The 19,787-nt window shown below is 36.5% G+C and overlaps 1 protein-coding gene across 1 annotated transcript in view; it reads left to right on the forward strand.

Annotated features, from left to right (window-relative positions):
* Positions 1 to 8,097: 8,097 nt before the first annotated feature.
* The window catches only part of LOC105437575, a 43,266-nt gene continuing 31,576 nt past the window's right edge, over positions 8,098 to 19,787 (forward strand). Inside the window, exons 1-2 of the mRNA XM_031000082.1 lie at positions 8,098 to 8,224; positions 10,921 to 10,953. Coding sequence (XP_030855942.1) covers positions 8,098 to 8,224; positions 10,921 to 10,953 — 160 coding nt within the window. The remainder of the gene's footprint in view (positions 8,225 to 10,920; positions 10,954 to 19,787) is intronic.

The following is a 19,787-nucleotide window of genomic DNA, read 5'->3' on the forward strand; positions in this document are numbered from 1 at the left end:
GTATTGGTGGTATCTTTGAAAGGTGAGAGTCTCTACTCTTCAGAGGGTTGATTAACACACGCCTCTTGTGCCCGATTTCCCCGAATGTCAAATGCCTGGTATTGAGCAACTAAAGAGAAAATTGGCGGGGTAAATAACACGCCAGTCAGCCAGTCACCTTTGGGTTGACGTGTCCAATTCACAGTCCTATCATTAGATCCAGTCCCGCAGGGGCTCTAGTTCAAAGCTCCGTATATAATTCTACCCCAATTAAAATTGTTTTTATTCACTGGTTGACTCAAATTTTTGGGCGGCTCCTTTTTATTCAGCAGTATTTCGTTTGAGAAATACTTGGTAAAGCCTTCTCTTTTCCACCTGAAAGAGAATAGCAACTGGGTTTAGCTTTAATCATCCAAAGCCCAGAGTATCTTCAGAGAGATAATGGAGCTCCAAGTTTGATTATACCTTCGTAATACTACCATGTGGTAATATCATCTTTGACCGATAAAGCAAGGTCGTTAAGAATTTAATGCGCGTTAAACAAAGCCAGCTTGGAATATTGCAGAAAATGATGTGCATCGACTATCACACGGCACGACTTGGTTGTTTGTTTAACAATTTGGGTATTGTTCACTGCTCGCGCTTTCTAAATTGGAGTGGCGACTGGTGCATAAAGCTGAGACGTGGTATTTTCTAAAAAATTATTTCCAATCCCTCTTTATTTTTCAACCTGGTTTTTCACTGTTTATACCCTCTCGTTTTGCTGCTAGGGAAAGTTGAAACTATAATTAGATGTTACTATTCAATTCACGCTTCATTAACTGATGCTCATTAAGTCACGTTGGTCGATAACGGATCAAGGACGTGTTTATTTAAAGTGCATTCGGATTGCTTAGCAATACATGTAATTACCAATGAAGAGATATATTTGGACACTTAAAACCATGTACACACACGCACACACACACACACACACACGCGCGCACACGCACACATACGCACATACACCCACACATAACACATATATACACACTGCTTACATTTCGCAGTTAAAGTCTGAATAATATCCAGTACCATATTAGATCAAACATGGAGGTTACTTTTTCAAGCTGTTTAAAGACGCATGCAATAATATCTTTACCATGTTTACAAATCGCATTGCGTTTCAATTTTTCATTGACGCAAACCATAATCATGATTTATCCATATTTTGATATGCATCATGATGTGTCACTTTTTTTTCTCACAATGATTTATATAAATCTTCTGGAACAATTTCATGCACGAAAGAATTTTCAATATTGTTCATTATTTCATGTAGATTCGAAATATGTATAAAGTGTTTATGTGTCATACTTTTGGTGAAACACATTTCCTGTGAAACACTCACGCTCAATATTATTTGGTATCATAATTGAGAAAGGAGGCAGTGTTATATATTTCTTATTATCCCTCAGAAATTCACTTAGAACATTTAACGGGTATGTGTATTTCTACTATGTTAATATTTCTTTAAATGTTCTCTTCCATTCTTCTGCCACTTATACACTTGACAATGAAATAGCCTAGGAAGCTAGCGGAAAACATTAACAAAAGAATTAAATGAATATTTCAGGATATGAAACCAATAATGATTCCGTATTTCTATAATGCATTTTCAGCAGTGTTCAAGTGGGATTCCTCATTTCTCTTTGGGGTAGAGGGTTAGAGCCGACGAAGCGAAATGATAATAGCATCGTGGTCATACACACCCTCACACTCCAACGCACACCACATCAGTGCATGCATGTTGCCTGAGAAAGGTGAGCGATGAGAATGGTATCTACCCCTGCTCAGAGCTTGCCCTTGTGCCTTGGGGAAGTTGCTTGGTAGCACAAATGTGTTTGTAACCGCTCCCTGGCGAGATGAGTGACGCAGATTCCTTAATCACCAATAATCGGGAACAAATTAAAATGCCCGCCTCTTCATCAAAAACACATTAATGCAAACACGGACCAGTCAACCATGCAAGGCTGTTTCGGTGTTACCGGAGTCTAGCATTCCCTGCTCTTCTCATGCCAGTTTACACAAACACAAACTACATTGTGATATGTAAAAATGGATTTGCTACAAGCACTAAGTGCGGCTGGTAATTGGAGGCCGTCACACCTCTGTGATGACACAGTGAGATTCTATAAATTAGTTTCTAACAGTGATTATCTATTTCCAAAAGCTTTTCGATTGAGTAAAGAGATCATTTTGTATTAATATATTTAATGGATTTTAATCTTATAAAATAATGTACTTGTAAGATGTACATGCAGAGTCACCCTTGTGGGACGAAGTAATGAAGTTGAGATAATTAGTACACAGTACATCATTATTATCTCCTCTGTTAAAGTTCAATAGCACTATAGAAGACACTGCTTCCCCTCCGATTATTTAATCGAATTGCAACCACGCAAAAAGCACCAGTAAAAAGTAGATTGCATAGTCGTACCTTTTGATGAGGTAACAAATGTGGGCCAATCAGCAAACTACAACAATGTTCCCTTTTCGATGAAGTGTTCTATAATATTTTAAAAGGCTGGTGCGTCAAAATTATCTTAAAACAGATTCAGAACACCACTTACTAGACAAATTAATTTAACATTTTACAAAAATGAAATGGAAGGTCGTATCTCATCAATAGCGCACTTTCGATTCGCAAAATAAAATTGTTCTAAATCGTCGCAAAATGCTTTGGAGTTAATGAAAATCTACTGACACAAAACGGAAAAGTTGATTAAATTATTTCCTTCTCCATTCCTGTCTGTGTCTATATACAAGTGTATGTAATATGAATTCGTGGTCATACATATAGGAAATAATAATGAATACATTGAAGTAGATGATAATGATGATGAGGAGATTGTTGATGATGATGATGATGATGATAGTAATAATAATAATTATGATAAAAACACCGACAACATCAACAACAATAATAATTATAATTTTGATGATAATAACAAAATAATAATAATATAATAATAAAAAAGAAGATGTTGTTGTCTGAACATCGTTAACATACTATATATATATATATATATATATATATATATATATATATATGTTTATATTTCAACACAAATTATTTGCCTTCTCGACACAGAGATCGGTTTGAGACCCCTTGAAAGGCGCCCCATATCTTCTCAATAGTATCTCACTTTTCAATGAAACTGTACAGGTAAACTGCAATAAAAATCCAATAGTTGATGAACGAACAGGCCAAACAAACTACGTGGCAAATACAGGAGGACAGGTTTAAAAACAATTGAAAGGTCATGTCAGAAAATGCGATTTTATTACTGTTTCTCGCGTGGTATCATCATTTATGTTAAGGTGTAGATCGCAAGAGTTGCACACATTTTTTCGAATCCAGATTAACTGAAGCAGTCATAGTATTAATTAGTTTTTTTTTTACACAGCGATGATTTCTTCCTTCTTCATTCAATGTTAGGTAGTTCAAATTTTACATAGTTAGTGTATTCCTTCCGTGTTTCGTATGTCTTAGCGTTGGCATTTCCTTAATAGCATTCAAAACATCATTTATGTTGCTTTTAGTGTTGTATCTTTCATGCTTTAATAGATTATTTTTCATTAACATCATGAATTAAGTATACTATGAGAAAGTTGAATGAATCTTGTAATCTCGCTACAAAACTCTGCTCATTGTCCATTCTTGTTAGATGACGAAAGATAAAGGTCATATTCAGAGTACCGTCATAAACTTAAAATTAGCAGGAGAACCCAAGTTAAACACTAACCTGGGGGGGGGGGGTAAAAAAAGTAACAAACGAAGCTATTTAATCATTTTATTCACACTACATGTAGAGAAAGAAAGAAAGGAGGAATGAGAGAAAGAGAGAGAGAGAGAGAGAACAATTTCATGAATGTTCTCTTCAGTCAATAAAAACTTATCTTCCTCTCACCTGTTATGCCACTGAATCCATTATTAACGACCAAGATGTAGATGAAGATGACAAAACATCTTTCGGATATGATCTTTAAAGTTATCATGCTTTTATCATGATTTTATGCTTTTTTTCTTCCAGCGAATTAATTTTTACTTGTAAAAGCGTTATTACTTTAAAAAAAAAAACTCTTCGTATGTTCATGTTGCTACGTTTTTAGTACTGGGACTGAGATGCAAAACATTTACATTATTGATGTTTTGTATCCTTTATAAACATATTTGAATAAATCCATAAACGTCAGAATATTTCCCGGGAGGGCTGATATTTGTTTTTCATCAAGCATAATGACATTGAACATTTTATCATCATATTCATGCTCCGATTCACTAAAGGTAATGGGTAGCTGGGAATTAGTCAGACGCCACCAAAGTAATCGATACTTCCATTGATACGATGACGGGATCGGGTAAATGGAATACACCACGTGATCATGCGCTATTAACCAACCAGGTTAAGTCCCTGCCTCTTCCTATCACATAGTAGACGTTTTAGATTAAATGTTCTTAAATGATTGCTTCGTTGGGGGTATAATAGGTGGCTTATCCATATTCAATCTAATTTAAACTCGATCTCAAAGACCTTCGAAAGAAGAAAAAAATCAACCCAGGCGAATTCAGTGGTCTTATTAATCAAATCTGCGAACTATACAATGATGTATTACTTATCTAAAAATCGTTTCTATGGCATGTATAGCAGGGTATGCAAATTGACCTTGATTTGATTTCTCGAAAGTCTTTGCGATCGTGCTTGAATTTATCCACATGGGTTTAGATTACGTGAGACAATCAAGTGAAAACCGCGAACTCTAGTCCTGTAGGTAGTTGAACCTTGTATGACGTTACTTCTAAAATTGCTTCATCTATCACAAAGCCCTTTCCCCCCAAATTTACAAAGAAACCCGTCCGTTAGATGCAAAATATTCTAACTGAACGTGAAAATGCGCCCGGTCAAAATACCTCTCGAAAGAGAAACAAAGCCGTGTAGGAAAAACGTTTTCAGAAAACTGATGTTTCATCAGAGGAAATGCCAAAAGCGCATTGTTAATATTCCAAATTGTTTTGCCACCTATACAGAGAAGTCCGATATGTGCCGAGATATGTGAAAACTATCGGCGACGGAAAACAATTATGTGTGTCTTTTTTGTAAAAGTAGTTGGTAATCATATTTGAAAAAGACGAATGAATGCGCTGCTTTGAATTCCGACTCCCCACCGGCGTTTGATTTCTCGCATGTCACTATCAATCAGTGACATACATATCTATGCGCTCCTGTATTCACTCGGTTTCTAGAGTTTAAGGAGGAGCGTGACTCAGTTGAGCCAGAAAATGAAACGCCATACTTTAATTGACCACTTGTGAAGTGGGAAGGTTTCACCTTAGATTCAAGAGAAGGTCATGCAGGTTTGGATGTTTGGACGTCAAGAATATCGCTTGGTTGCGCCGCGTAAACATTTGTCAACAGTGATTTGACCGGATATTAATTCGAAAATATGACTTGGTAGAGAGTCATAAATATCTTTACTCGGACCACGAAGATGTGCTAAAATGAGTTGGGAATAAAAGACAAGTTACTTGATGTTAGAATTTTCAAATATACATGCAACAGTTAAATCATTTCAAAAGATAAATTTTTTAAAAAGTGGGTAGCAGAAGATATTCACAATAGAGATAATTCCGGAAAATATGTTTAATGATATTTTACAATAAACTACAAGATTGAAGAAGAAAACATTTCGGCTGACTTTTAGAATACATCAAATTTTATCAGAAGTAAGTATGCTTTTATTGTAGGTTCCAAGCATCTTTTTAGATCGGTATGATTATGCGACAAACGTTAACTTAATATCACGTCTCTTCCTTCGCTCACAAAGTAGTCTTCATTAACATGCTTAATGTTACTATTAAAACTATGTCGTTATTACGAAAAGTCCAGATATTACAAAATTCATCAATAAAACTAGCAAAACATGAAGAAATTATATTCTTTGAGGTGCGTTTTAGTAAGATAAACACTATTAAAAAAAATAACACAGTAAACAATAGCAATTTTTGCTTAAAAGTTCCAATATACACATCTTTACGGACAATATCAAAAAGTTGTACAAACAATAGTACCATTTGAGATCGAATTCTCATAGTTCATGGCATGTGTAGAGACTTTCTGAGAGTTCCGATGCAATCATGCGTTCTTGTCTGTTACGGATAACCACTCGTCCTTTCTTGAGTATCCCCATCCATTTGTGATGTCATGTCACGTATGGGCCCATGTCGGCATGGAAATCATTGATGTTGACGGACACTCAGGCTATCTATCCACACGCTCTAGATAAATACTCCGACTCTCGAAGATGGAGTGCTTTGAAAGGGTGTGAAACGCTACTAGATTGATTTCTAAGGGTTAGCTCCGCAGGCGCCTGGGTGATTTCAAGACATGTATTCTGCATACACTGAACCTACTGCTCTGAAGGAAAGAGAGTATTGATTCTGTTCATGTCACAAAGTTGGCCGTGTTTTGTCAAATACGATATGAAAACAGAGAGGTGATATCTCCTGAGCATGAAGCGAGAAGGGTAGACGATGTGTCACTGTGGCCGATGGAAGGTCTTAGCCTACAGACTAATATTAAAACGTTGTATAGTATGGTTGTCAAGTACGTTACTGTGGTACTGCCACGATCCTTTTGCGAGCTGCCTCCGAGCCATTTTGGAATTGTGATCTTTGCTTTGAACGAATGCCTCGCTTAGAAAAGTTATCATGCATTGCCTCATTAGCTCCGTTCATGCTAATCAATGTCGTCCCATTTTGTAAGTGTATACTAGCTCATTGCCTTGATGTGTTGATATATATTACATACCATTGAAAACTTAGTGATATAGATAAACTGATGGATATTCCTGGACATTTAATCGATAATATATTGATTGCTTATGATTTCAATATTACTGTTTATGGTAATGCGAAGCTTTGCAAATTATATCTGATGGCTTTCAAACGGTAATGCCTTGAGCCTAACATTTTTACGAAGAATCGAAATAGACTCTTGTTTTGGTGGACTCATAAATCATTTGATTCAACCAAAGGATACGCTTACCGATTCCGCGGTAGGAATTGTATTCCACACAGGGCATAAAGAGCGATATATCTGCGGATGAAGAGATCAAGCATCGATTCTTGCCGGCTGATTCAAGCTGATACTTGATCTAAACCCTCAAGGAATCCATCTGTCGTATGAACTCAGTCTTGCACCCCACATCTTTTTCAGCAGAATACCTCCCAGTGAGGATGGTTTAGCCCTTCATTGTGGTTCCCGGGCAAGGATAATAATTTTTCATTTTTCTTGACAGCGGAATGAATCACCGCTTAGATTTATTGACTATGTAATAAATGAACATTTGACATTTTTATCTATCAGCATTCTATTGTGTATGTCGAAACAAATCACGAATTGAAAAGTAAACTCAGAAAAAAGGAAAATGCAACGTAAAGAACATAATGAGCATTAATGAATACATGACAAGCTCGTTTAAGATTCAACTATATTTGGAAGGGTTAACTGCGGTTGCAAAGGCTGGGCCTCATCCCAATGGCAAGATTTGGTTCATCCGAAATAGAGATGTACTCAAATCAAAGAGGTTGTCATTAAGAACGCTCTAAATCTTGTCAGGATGTAATGATAAGTTGGGAAAGGAGATTATTACTCGTCAATAGCAGCTCTTTTTTCATCCCTAGAAAGGGAATGATAAACCATTGACATTCAGATCACCAACGATCGAAAAAGCCAAGCTCTCGTCGTGCATTTTATTTTATTTTGATGAGACTTGAGAATGTAGGTCTTAAATGGCTTGAAAGTACAAACATCCAGTCGACCAGATCAAATGATTCCTGAAGGCATTTCTCCTTTGGATGACCGCTAACTCCTCCTTCCTCAATGCATTTAGTGAGGACATTAAATGTTCGTTAATGTGTGCGTGTGTTTAAAAGCAATATACGTATGTTTAACACTGTCTCTGCCGAACTACGCGTTGGTTAGCTTTACCTGATCGTTGTCATCTCATTCTTCGTGCTTCTGCTCTTCGTCTTACATCTTAACTCTCCTGTCAGGATATACATTTCTTATTAAAATGGAGGACCTAGAGCGACCAACATGTGTGGCATTACCTCCAACCTCTGTGGTGTTATCCTCTCCACAACCCATGAATGACGAGTGTCTTCATCTTCGACCTTTGAGCCGATCAAAGGTTGGTCCCAGTAGATAGTGATACGATCCGGGTCGGCACCAGAGGTATCACCACACTGGCCTCACAAACGTATCGGGGGATTCTACCTGTGGTGTAAACAGAAAAGGAGTTCGATTTCTTTCAGGTTTTTCCCAAAACCTTCTTTTTTGTTGGGGGGGATAGATTATAAAGGTTAATATCGAGAGTTAGAGTTTCCCGCAGGCAGCTAAGAGTAGGCCTAAAGATTGCGCGTGTGTACGTATGTATACGTGGATAAAGAGTGGGTGAGAAAGATAGAGGGAGAGAAAGAAGGAGAGAGAGAGAGAGAGAGAGAGAGAAAGAGAGAGAGAAAGAGAGAGAGAGAAGAGCAGATATAAATTTGAGGCTAAAAAGCTTAATTGTTATAATTATTATAGATACGTTGTAATGAAAATGTCCGCATTCTGGAAGTTATAATTAAAAGAATTTCAACAGTCTTTCAATAATGTTCAACTGTTAGATATTGAAGGATGTCTTAAAGACTCTTATAAATTATGTCGGAGTCTCATAATTCATTTCAATAGTAATCATGCTATCCATAAAATTTGTGTCACTAATCTATCTAATTCCACCCAATTGATGGCTACTAAGCTACATTTTTATTGGATATTTGTAAATTATATCTGAAACCATAAACCTCACATCTCCTCATTTTTACATGTAGTATATTTAATACAAATTCTGACTCAAGACATTAAATAGAATTTATATGAAAGACACATCTTTTGCAAGCGTTTAAACCTATACAATTATCAGTAATATATTTTTCTGATATTAAAACGTCCTTTTAGAACGCCACGAGGTCATGTCAATGGAGTTTATGCATTTGCACGTTTGTATGTGAATTCCTATTTTTCTCATTCGATATCAAGGTCAGTGTATTAATTTTCTACAGATATGTGAAAGAAACTTGCCTAGAAATGTTCAAAGGTAAATGGTAAAAGATTTGTACAAAAATGACTTATTCTGGACTCCCTACCGTAATATGCTATTGGAATGTTTCGCATGTATTTTAGGTCACAGAACAGTCACATAATATCACCTCCTCAACTTTTGCCCTTATAAGAAACACCTTATTAATTACATCTGTCGTTCAGAAACACTTTAAGATGCTTACATTCCTTATCCGAGGGTAGCAATTTGATGCCAATTCAAGAATTAAACTCTTTTCATGTCAGGTAAAGATACTAAGATAGACCATTCGTTCGGAAAATGCTAAATTTTATTGAAAAGTAAAAGAGAAATTCTCTAAGAACTCAAATGTTAAGCTCCGGTATTGGACGTCATCTTTCTTCACCCAAAAAAGGGTTGCAAAAAAGGGAAAAGTCGCTGACAGATTATTGATTTCATTCCGCGTGGATGTGCTTAATAGCAAACCACAAGTCACGTGTTTCCACAGAGAAGCAAAGGCCTTGTCCACACAAATATATAATTCTGTGACTCTTACCATACGCAGATTGCAACACAAATTAACATGGAATTAATGCTACAAATGCCTCTCTGACCATGCCGTGGTAGAAAAAGAAAAGTCTTGCGGCCCATACATTCTCAGATGTTAGGCTGTGTTTCTAACAAATTATGTACATCTGACATAATTATGATACAAATCAAATTTCGTCTATTTAATTATCGTGTTAATATGAGATAATAACTATTAAAAACATATTCTAATATACACATTTATGTAGCAAAATTATTTCTATCAGCATTTCCAACTTAATTTAATTTTGTGTATCAACCAGCGTATGGTCAGAGTAAAGAGGAGAATATTTATGTGGGCATGAGTAGACTCACCGTGTGGAACATTTGATGAAACTTGAAAAAATGCTTTCATTCAAGGCATCCAGGCAGAAATAAAAATGCCCGTAAGTCCAAGGCCAGTAGATTTTGGATATTACGTTTAAAATACTAGGATTAAGTGCTCAGAGTTGGACAATACTTGCAAAAGTAAAGCACCTCCTCGTGAAAAGGATGTGAGCCCCTGTTGAGTAAAATATTACAATAAAACTATGTCTTGCAATCAAGGTCATGTTCAAACGTTCATGTCTCAGGTTCATGGACAGTCAAGATAAGTAAGTTTGACGCGTACACAACACATACACACGCACTCACGCACGTACACACACTCACACCAGGTCATCGCGTTTTAATAACTAGATATAAAGTTATGAATACTTAAGCAAATCATTTTACTTCTTTCAGCTTACTCTCCGGATAATCAGAAAAGAGCACTTTTTCGGGATATTTGATAATAGAAGTAGTATTTGAAATGGAAATGTTATCAATTATATTAAAGATATATGTCTTGTAGGTTGTAACAGTTTCGTTTCGTACGTTAAGTAGGCATATCATTGCATTATGTTTCTTGGAAGAATACTGTTATAAGCATTTCATAAATATTATCGAAATCTTTTCTATTGTTATCTTACATTTCAAATAAGTTTTAGCCTAATACAAAATGTATACATAACGACAATGTGCTGAGAGGTAGGTATACATTTGTATTGTTTCCAATTTTGCACATACTGTAATTAATTGTATACAATGTTTTACTTGGATGTAAGCCAGTGTCAATCAAGGTCCCTTTTTTTGAGAAACCTAATGGGGAAAACTTTCTTCGGTCTCTCTATATGTCTCAAATTTTTGGTTTGTATTGACATTATCTATGTATTCTGTGTATTAAAGCAGCTTATTCATTTTCGAGTCCGGAAGACTTATTAGGTAAGTACGGTGTTTTGATGTACGGAATGATCCTCCGTACTATGTGTCTGAGATCTCATCTAACTAACCCTATCACAACGAGCACTTAACCCTCCTTCAGCACACTTAAAGGAAAATGAAACCCAACAAACTTTAACTGACAGTCTCATTAAGAATTGTGAGTCAGTTAAAAATATCTTTAAAAAAATAATATTTTATTTGGTGTACAACACCCAGTCATTATGCAACACCCTATTCATTTTCTGCAGTTCAATGGACTTGTACTACTCTGATATCATTACCTTGATTTTAAAAAATGGCAGCTACCATGGGAGACTGTCTAGCATGGAAACTGCAAAATAAAAATTCTTTGATATGTGATCAAATAGGAGTAATTTCAAGATATTTTGAACTGGCTGACAATTTGAACAAGATTATCAGCAAATGTTTGTTGAGTTTCATTCTCCTTTTATAATCCACCCTGATCGATCAGTGATATTTTCGTACGACACTTCACGATACTAACAATTTTTGTCGATGTTATTTCAAAATTTTGGAAGGCACTTGATTTCGTAAATGGGCAAGTTCAAGTTATTATTGTCACATACGTTACCAACAAGATCTAAAAGCTGTACATGACTGTGATTGTATAATAATTCTGCTAGAGTTAGATCACACGAAATATGTATATATTCTGAAGTGAAATGACACGTTGAATGTCAGTGTACGTTTGGATCTCTAGCATACTTGGTAACATCAAGGCGGTAGGATTGGTAACGATAATGATCACATTCCTTGGACTTGCCCAAATACTAGGAGAATGTCTGAAGAGTGAGGAAGGTGAGGATAGAGAGGAGAGATAGAAGGAGATAGAGGGAGAGATATATATAGAGAGAGTAAGAGAGGGAGAGAGAGAGAGAGAGAGAGAGAGAGAGAGAGAGAGAGAGAGAGAGCGCGAGAGGAATAGAGAGTATAAAGAGGGAGAAACAATATGCAGATAGTATTTTAGAGAACAAATATTCATCCATGAGTTGTAGGGTATGAATATGTCTTTTTTTTATTTTATGCATAAAAATAGTGTCATTTTACAAGTAAAATATCCGCAATGCATTTTGACCCGTGTCCTTATTTACCAACAACAGCGAGGGTATATTCCTGTAAAAATATTTTCCGTCTTTCCCTCCCCCAATCTGATTTTTCTTCCCCCTTTCTTTTTCTTTAAAACTGTATGTTTGAATGCCACCCACTCTATCCTTCTATCACTCACTCCCCTCTCTCAGGTATCCTCCTCGTTTATTAGATCTGTAAATAGTTATCCCTTTTTATTACATTAATCGTCTCTTATTTCGTAAGTAATATATATTTGAAAGCAGGTCGTAACACCCCCTCAAAAGCATGGAACGGGTCTTAAATACCTGTATTTAGTATGGTTGATATGCCATTGTTTAGAAAAGCAACAGCATGCTTAAGTAAGGTTACATTTACTTTTTGTTATAATCATTCGTATATAATGACCACTGTCGAAGTTATTACACTGCAATTCCCGTTTACACATGACAATAAATACCTCCGTGGTATTCCAGGACATACACGTAAAGCGCTATACGTATTTATGTTAATTTTAACACTCAGATACGCGACTGTGCTTTAATAAATTGTTGACAGCAGTCACAATAATTTTAACCCAACTTACCATTCATTTACGCGTCAAGTGATTCGGCTTTGCAGCGGTGTTTCTGCTCTTCATTTATTTACTTATTCATTTAGTATTCATTTATTTATTTATGTATTCATTTATTCTTCTCAGGCGGTTTACCTCATTTTATTTGATTGAGACTTAAAACCACATGAAGGAAAAAGAAAATATAAAAAGGAAAAAAATACGTCATGGCATAATATACATAGTGATCTGAGTGAAATAAGAGAGATTTTGACGTGCCCTATGCTTATGTAATCTCATTTTGCCGCACGGATTTTTGAGGCAGTTCGAGTATGAGCAAAGCTAGTTGGCAAGGTGGCTTATATCTAAACAAAATATAGTAGGGTAATATTTAGAGAGGTTCCACATTATTTTTTCAGGCATTGTTGGAAACGTGCAAGTTAACTTTCTACCAATACACCTTTATTTACATAATGCGGGTCTCCATCTCAGATTTCAAAAGACACTCAAGAGAGCTCATGAATTGTGACAAAAAAATTAATACAGCTACGAGCCAAAGAGAGCAAAATTTACACAAACTCTCAGGCACAACTATCAGTTAAAGGGGTGTGAAAGTTATTATATGGTGAACGTTCCTATTTGAATCACTCATGATTAAATACACGAAACTAGAGCAGTAAGAAAAAGCGAGGACTCAAAAATAAACAAACAAGGCATTGGGTTTGTTTGATCAAGCCTGACAATGAGCGTGTTCAGGTACCAGGTGAGAAGAGAGAGAAAGAGGAAGAGCTGACAACATATAGAGAATGAGATAGAGAGAAAGACAGGAAACTTGGAGTGAGAAAAAAAAGTAAAGAAAAGGCGAAAACCTTAAAGGAGAATGTGACTAAAGTGTGGAATATATCATATTTATAGTTTAGAATTATGTTCCTATCTATTGTTATATTCCAGACTGTTGTTACCAAAAAAAAACGCAATGCCGTTTATGTATGTGGGATTATTGTGCTATTAACGATAGCTATGAAGTTAATGATATAATGATAATGATACTCCACATGGTTTTAATATATAAATGCTTTACTAACTCTGTTTCATATTATGTACTAACATTCAATTTTGCTTCGATGTACTAACATTACCTCACTCCAGCTGTTCTACGATTTAGTTGTTTGAACCCCTACATGATTATGTACTAACATGCACTTTCTGGAAAAGGCTCTGCACCGTTTAATCTAATTTCTAAAAGTATTGATGTAGTTTCCTTCGATCTTTGACGAATAGTTGTCGTTTCTCAGATTGTATATAAACTTGTACCGTTGTTTGTAATCATGCTGGTTTTTGTTTCATTCTCGTTTTGAATGTTTGTCGTTACATTGTATTATAGTGTAGTTATGGTGCTTGTACAATGTCATGTCAATCAAATTGTCTAGTGATTGAGGAGTGGTCTCACGGATGTTTTATGTGTGAATTCTTACACAATTCATTGAAATTCATTGAAAGGTGCAAAGTATGTGGCCAAATTTGGACAGGTCATTGGCAAATCTTGGTCATATTTCTATCGCAAATGACAACACAAGAGCTAGGTAATAAGATTGCAAATACAACGTTACATTTGGAAACGTGAGTACAATACAAAGTCAACTATTACAACTGCGCAAACGAAGAAATTTACTTTCCCAATTCTACGTGACTATTTTAAGGACCACGAGAGTGGAACTAGCAAATAGTAAAAGAAAACATTTATTCTTTTTGCTATTCACCCTCACGATTTCACTCGCTTGAAGCGGTGTGGGCGGGAACAACGATTGTAGTTGCTATTTCTTAAGAAAAAATATAATGGGACTTCTTCTTGCTTTACAACCATCATGGCTATTAAAATGTCTTTGTTTTATGTTCCATTTACCAAACATGAAGTAGGAATTATTTACGCTTGCGTTATATATTTTTAGCATGAACTTCAAAACATTGAACGTGTTTTAATGGTTGGTAGATCGGAACATGAGCGTTCCTGTTAAAGAATGTCCAATCTAATGAAATATATTTCTTTACTGAAACATTCAGCAGTAGCCTGTAGTTCTTAACCCGTTGACTACTGACTTATCTTATTCCCATTGGCTTTGCACATGGACCACCAGGTTCCAGTAAGCAATGGGTTAAAATCACGACCTTTCAATCAAACGTTGTTAATTTAAATGATTAAAAATACGTAGGCGTTTGAGGCATTTTTGCTCATTGCCATTCCTTATCAGTAATAAAGGTTTGTTTTGCTGTTGTATTGTTTTCTAAACATATTTGCACACCGTTCCGGTCTATATTTAAAGTATTACATGGAGCAAGTTCCGATTTTTCCCCCAAGGAGAGTGCTTTCACTGACAGAAAATACGATTTCTTCTTTTAGATCTTGAGAGTGCAGTGATGAATCTTTTGGCAAAGAAATGCGGAATTCTCACTAGTGGAATAATTAAAGTGACAAAGATCTAGGATAGATGACTGTTAAGGCTGGAGCTTTAAGCGTGGCCCTTATTTTGATAGAGATTCAATCCTTGATATATGATCTCAAGTAAGCAGTGGGTTATCATGACTGGAAGCAAATCTTCGATGAAATCCAAATAATCCGCGTTGACTCGAAGAAAGTGATTCTGTTTCATGATAATTACACTCGAAAGCCGCGGGAGAATGTGGATTTACCCGAGCTAAACGCAATAGCCCGGGATCTAGCTATCCGCATGGTATCGGGATGGTACCCGCATGCTTTCGCTTCATCGTTAGAGTTTATGCTTTCAGGGGCAGATGGATATAGATTCCAAGGCCCCGTGCATCCCTTCTCCTCGCTAATTTGAGAAAGGGAAACCGTGTTATTTTGGTGATTTGTCTCCATTCTAATGAAAAACAAATAGATTCAAGGTAGGTCGTGTATGGAATGATAGAATGAGAATAATTGATCATGGACTTGCACGTAGTACAAAAACATCGAACGCCCTTTGAAATGATAGGTCATCCTTACAAGCCTTAGGCCAAACATTATTTGTTCGTATTAGGGAAGCGGCCTATATTTCACGTATTATACGAATACGTACGGAAATAGTCACTGGCGGAATAAACGGAATACGAATAAACAAATATACTTAAATAGAAGGCTAGACGAGAAATATCGATGTTTTATTTGGCGTTCTGTCGATAGAATAGTGCACTTCAACTTGAAGGTTCCTGGCTCGCAATTTCTTGTATCGTTAGGGTAAGGATTATAGCACGTAGGGTCAACGGGATATTCAAATAGAGAAAGTCGATTTGTGCCGGAAGTTGAGCAAGGAGCAACCTTTGTCACCGGAATTCATTCGTAAAGCTTGAATGACTTTATATCTCACCTAGATCAGGTCTATTCCCAGATAATTTCGTCAGGTAGGTCAATGACGAAGTCATGTTGGTACGGTTTACCACTCTGAAGATTACTGATTAATAAACCTCTAAAATAATGCGTAACCTGATACATTCTTGGTTCAATCAGCACCCCCCCCCCCCTCCGTACAGGAAGTCTGAAATAAAGAACTTTCTGAATTAAATAAAGCCCGACTAGTAACGCGTCGTAGGACACCATTCGAGGATAAACAATGATGCACTTAATATATCATAAAACGGAATACGATTTAGCGCAACACGAAGTTTGAAGTTTAAATAACATCGTGATGGTGGTTATTTTAAGTGACTGCTTAAATGCTTGTAAGTAAGCAACCAGACGACCGACGGCTTTAGGTCCTCTCCAAGGGACCTGGTAATGAAGATTAATGCCTTACCAAAGGGCACTAGCGCATTGCCTTAGTTTCAAACCCGGGTCACCGGTGTACGAGACCATTGCTTATACCGACTTGGCTATCGCGCCTCCTTACATGTTTGTCATCTTAATCGTTCTAAATCATTGAATGAATTAACGATTCTCTCCTACATTTGGAAAGACGGTTTGGTTGTTGTGTCGGGATGTTTGGAGAGAGATGAAAGACGGCCCCTGCGGGGTTTCCCGAGGGAACGACACGTTTTCCGTCTTATTAACCACAATCTTCAGGTTGCTTGTATATTAATGGTATTATGGCAAAATTACACGCCTTACTCTAAACCACAAGGTGCCCCCAAACCAACGCATTCCTTGTCAATTACGAAGGCTTCGGGTGATAAGACGGGAGGGAGGAGGGGGAAACCTCTCCTAAAGTGACGTGATGCATAATAGTGGTAGTACAGATGGGAAGAGCTACCCTTCCTTCTTATATGGGAATTTCTTTAGACAAGTACCTCTATTTTTCTATCGCTTTTGAATATTGGTATATCACTCTCTCCAAAAAATGATCATGCACGCAACATTCGGTCAGGAAAGTTTAGGCTTTCAAATTAATGGAAAATGATACTATGAAGATATTGATCGCTCCTCATACATAAATGCTAGTATACAACATTATCAGATTAAAGTTACGATAGAGTGAACACTCTGCCAATTCCTAGAACATTCCTTAATACATCGATCAATGTAACCAAGTCTTGCTTGATATGTGTTTGTTTTTATCGACGAGTAGGAAGTCGATCGACAACTTCGATATCCCGATTTTTAAATAGAATCGAAATGAAGATATTAGATAATGGTTGATAATTCAATACACGATTTGTTTATAGAAGGTAATCTTAAAGGTCTGGTTATTACATGAATACTAACATTTTCGCAATCAAATGGAACCTATGCTGAATTTTCAAGACTGGATATAAACCATAATAATTATTATGTTCCTTAAATTGGTATATATTCATAGTACAATAGTGGAACGTGAAGATAATTTAAGTACTTGAGATGTCATCTGTCTCAGACCGAGTAAGATGTGATTGCAGTTTTCAGTAGGAATTTTTCTTTTCTTGTTTCTATTTACTGCATTCAGAATTTTAATCAAGTTTCTGTCAAAATGCAGCCCCCAAAAAAATTAAAAATTAAAATTAAACATATATTGGTTCTCAAAATAAGCTTTTCCAGAGGCGAAAGAGTCGTAACAAATGAATCTTTGGCATTTTTCTCCGTTATCTGCACCCGAATCAAATTTGGCGTCGCAAAAAAAGAAGAAAAGGCGATGATGAAGATGACAACAAGGATATACTGCATGGGATAGATCACATCTACCCATGTCGTGTTCTGGTTAGCAGGTCTCTTCCGGCTACGCCGTCTCCTTCCGCCTTGTTGCCTGCAGGTGATCGTTGTCTAAATATTGTAAGAACTGCCAGGTGAGAACGTGAACTTCTCCAAGGTGTATTTTGGGCGGGCTTTCATTAGGGGTAACAATCTGTCACATCCTGCCTGTCTTGCTGAATCGTCTGCGGTAGCTGGCTAGCCCATGCACGCCAAGAAAGAAAACCGCCGGGTTCGGACACAGATGACGTCATGTTGTCACGAATCCCTAAACACGAATTCCTCACTTTCCCGCCTTCACCTTGTCCTATTTCCCCTCATTAAACCTTTTCTTTCATTATTATCCTTAAAATAATATCAATGGTGAACGTGCCGTAATCAGGTAAACTGTTTACAATCTCGTTCCTGTGATGTTTCTAATTTTGACACTAATGCGTGGGCCCCGTCTGCAAAAGCCAACACATTCACTATTCCCTAAGGATTTCGGGTAATTAGATTACTCAATGTCTTTCAGTAGAGGGATGTAGGTTAAACATTAGCTGTGTTTCCTGTCATGTTCGTGTGACCCTTCTATTTCATCAATACAGCGTTCTATTCTTTAATCCACAATGACTGTCAAATGTCTCTCTTTGATGAGCGATCAAAGTTCATCAAATAATTTAATAATTCACAATTTAATATGCGAGCTAAGCATTTCAAAGGCCTCCAGCAAAATTACCACCATTATTTTGTAATCTTTTCTATAATGACCCAGAAACTTTTTCTTCCAGTATGACCATATATCGCAAACAACAACAACAACAACAACAACAACAACAATAGCAGCAGCAGTAACAACAACACCAACATCAACCTTACCAAGACTGTATTTTTTGTAATCATATAGTATCGAGTAGTATCCCTCGATATGATATGGCATTAACTGTAGTTTAAAGCTAAAAGCTATATGTCTTGTTATTCTGTTTATAAAATCTTAGTGTTGTTTATAATGTCCATTATTATGTAAGATATGAGGAATTTGGGGGAATTATCAGTCCACCTCGGTTCCCGAAAATGAAGTTAATACTATAAAGTAGTCTGAATGGATGGAATGTAAAATTACCAGTTCGCTTAGGACAATGAGGTTAAAAGAGGGAGAGAGAGACAGAGAGACAGAGAGAGAAAGAGAGATGGAGAGAGGCAGAGAGAGGACAGAGAAAGATGAGAGAGAAGGAGAGAGAGAGAGAGAGAGAGAGAGAGTAATTTCTTCAATCTGAAAGATGATTTTGCCTACCTTTTTTGCAAGTTTCTTCTCTTCTTATGCTTTTACGTTATCTAAAGAAATTTTAAAATTCATACGACGTGTTCTTGAGCATCATGCTGCAGTTCTTTTTCAAGACATACTCGAGACATATCATAATCATCAATCCCATTTTTAAATGCCGCACCACACAATGGATACTCTTTTACAATGTCCACCTTGGGATTTCAAACGCTTGGTTTCACGGGCGCTATTAACATCTTTTCTCTCCATTTTTAATCGAGAAAAAAAAAATTCCTTTCTCAACCAAGCTTTGAAACGGCTATTTCTGCGGATGGTTGAACATAGATTTTATGTCATAACAGACAAATGTAAAATAATAAAGTACACACACTGTTCTACTTTTTGGCGGTCATTTAAGTGATACTTTCGAGATCCTTACATGATTCTACATATACGATTGAGAAGCCTATTACATTGTAAAACCCTCGGCTACGTTACTGCATGATGCATACATCTTAGATCTGGTTTACCTGTTCTTAGAATTTTTCTTATATTCAACTGAATTGCATGGTAATATGTCGATGATATATAGGCAAGAAATTGTCATGAAGAAAAGTATTAAATAGCGTATGAATGTTTGTCATGTATGTAGCACAGACTGAATGGTAATTAAATAGCAAATTGAATGATTGGTCCGAAGAAATGTGCAGGTCTTGAGGGCTTTGCTCAGTTCTCAAATTAGCAGCAATTTTATCTGACGGTGAATTATAACAAAATGGTATGTCGTGTGTACCTTT

The sequence above is a fragment of the Strongylocentrotus purpuratus genome, unplaced genomic scaffold (genome assembly GCF_000002235.5).
Source record: "Strongylocentrotus purpuratus isolate Spur 01 unplaced genomic scaffold, Spur_5.0 spur5_scaffold_6, whole genome shotgun sequence".
Taxonomy (NCBI): Eukaryota; Metazoa; Echinodermata; class Echinoidea; order Camarodonta; family Strongylocentrotidae; genus Strongylocentrotus; species Strongylocentrotus purpuratus.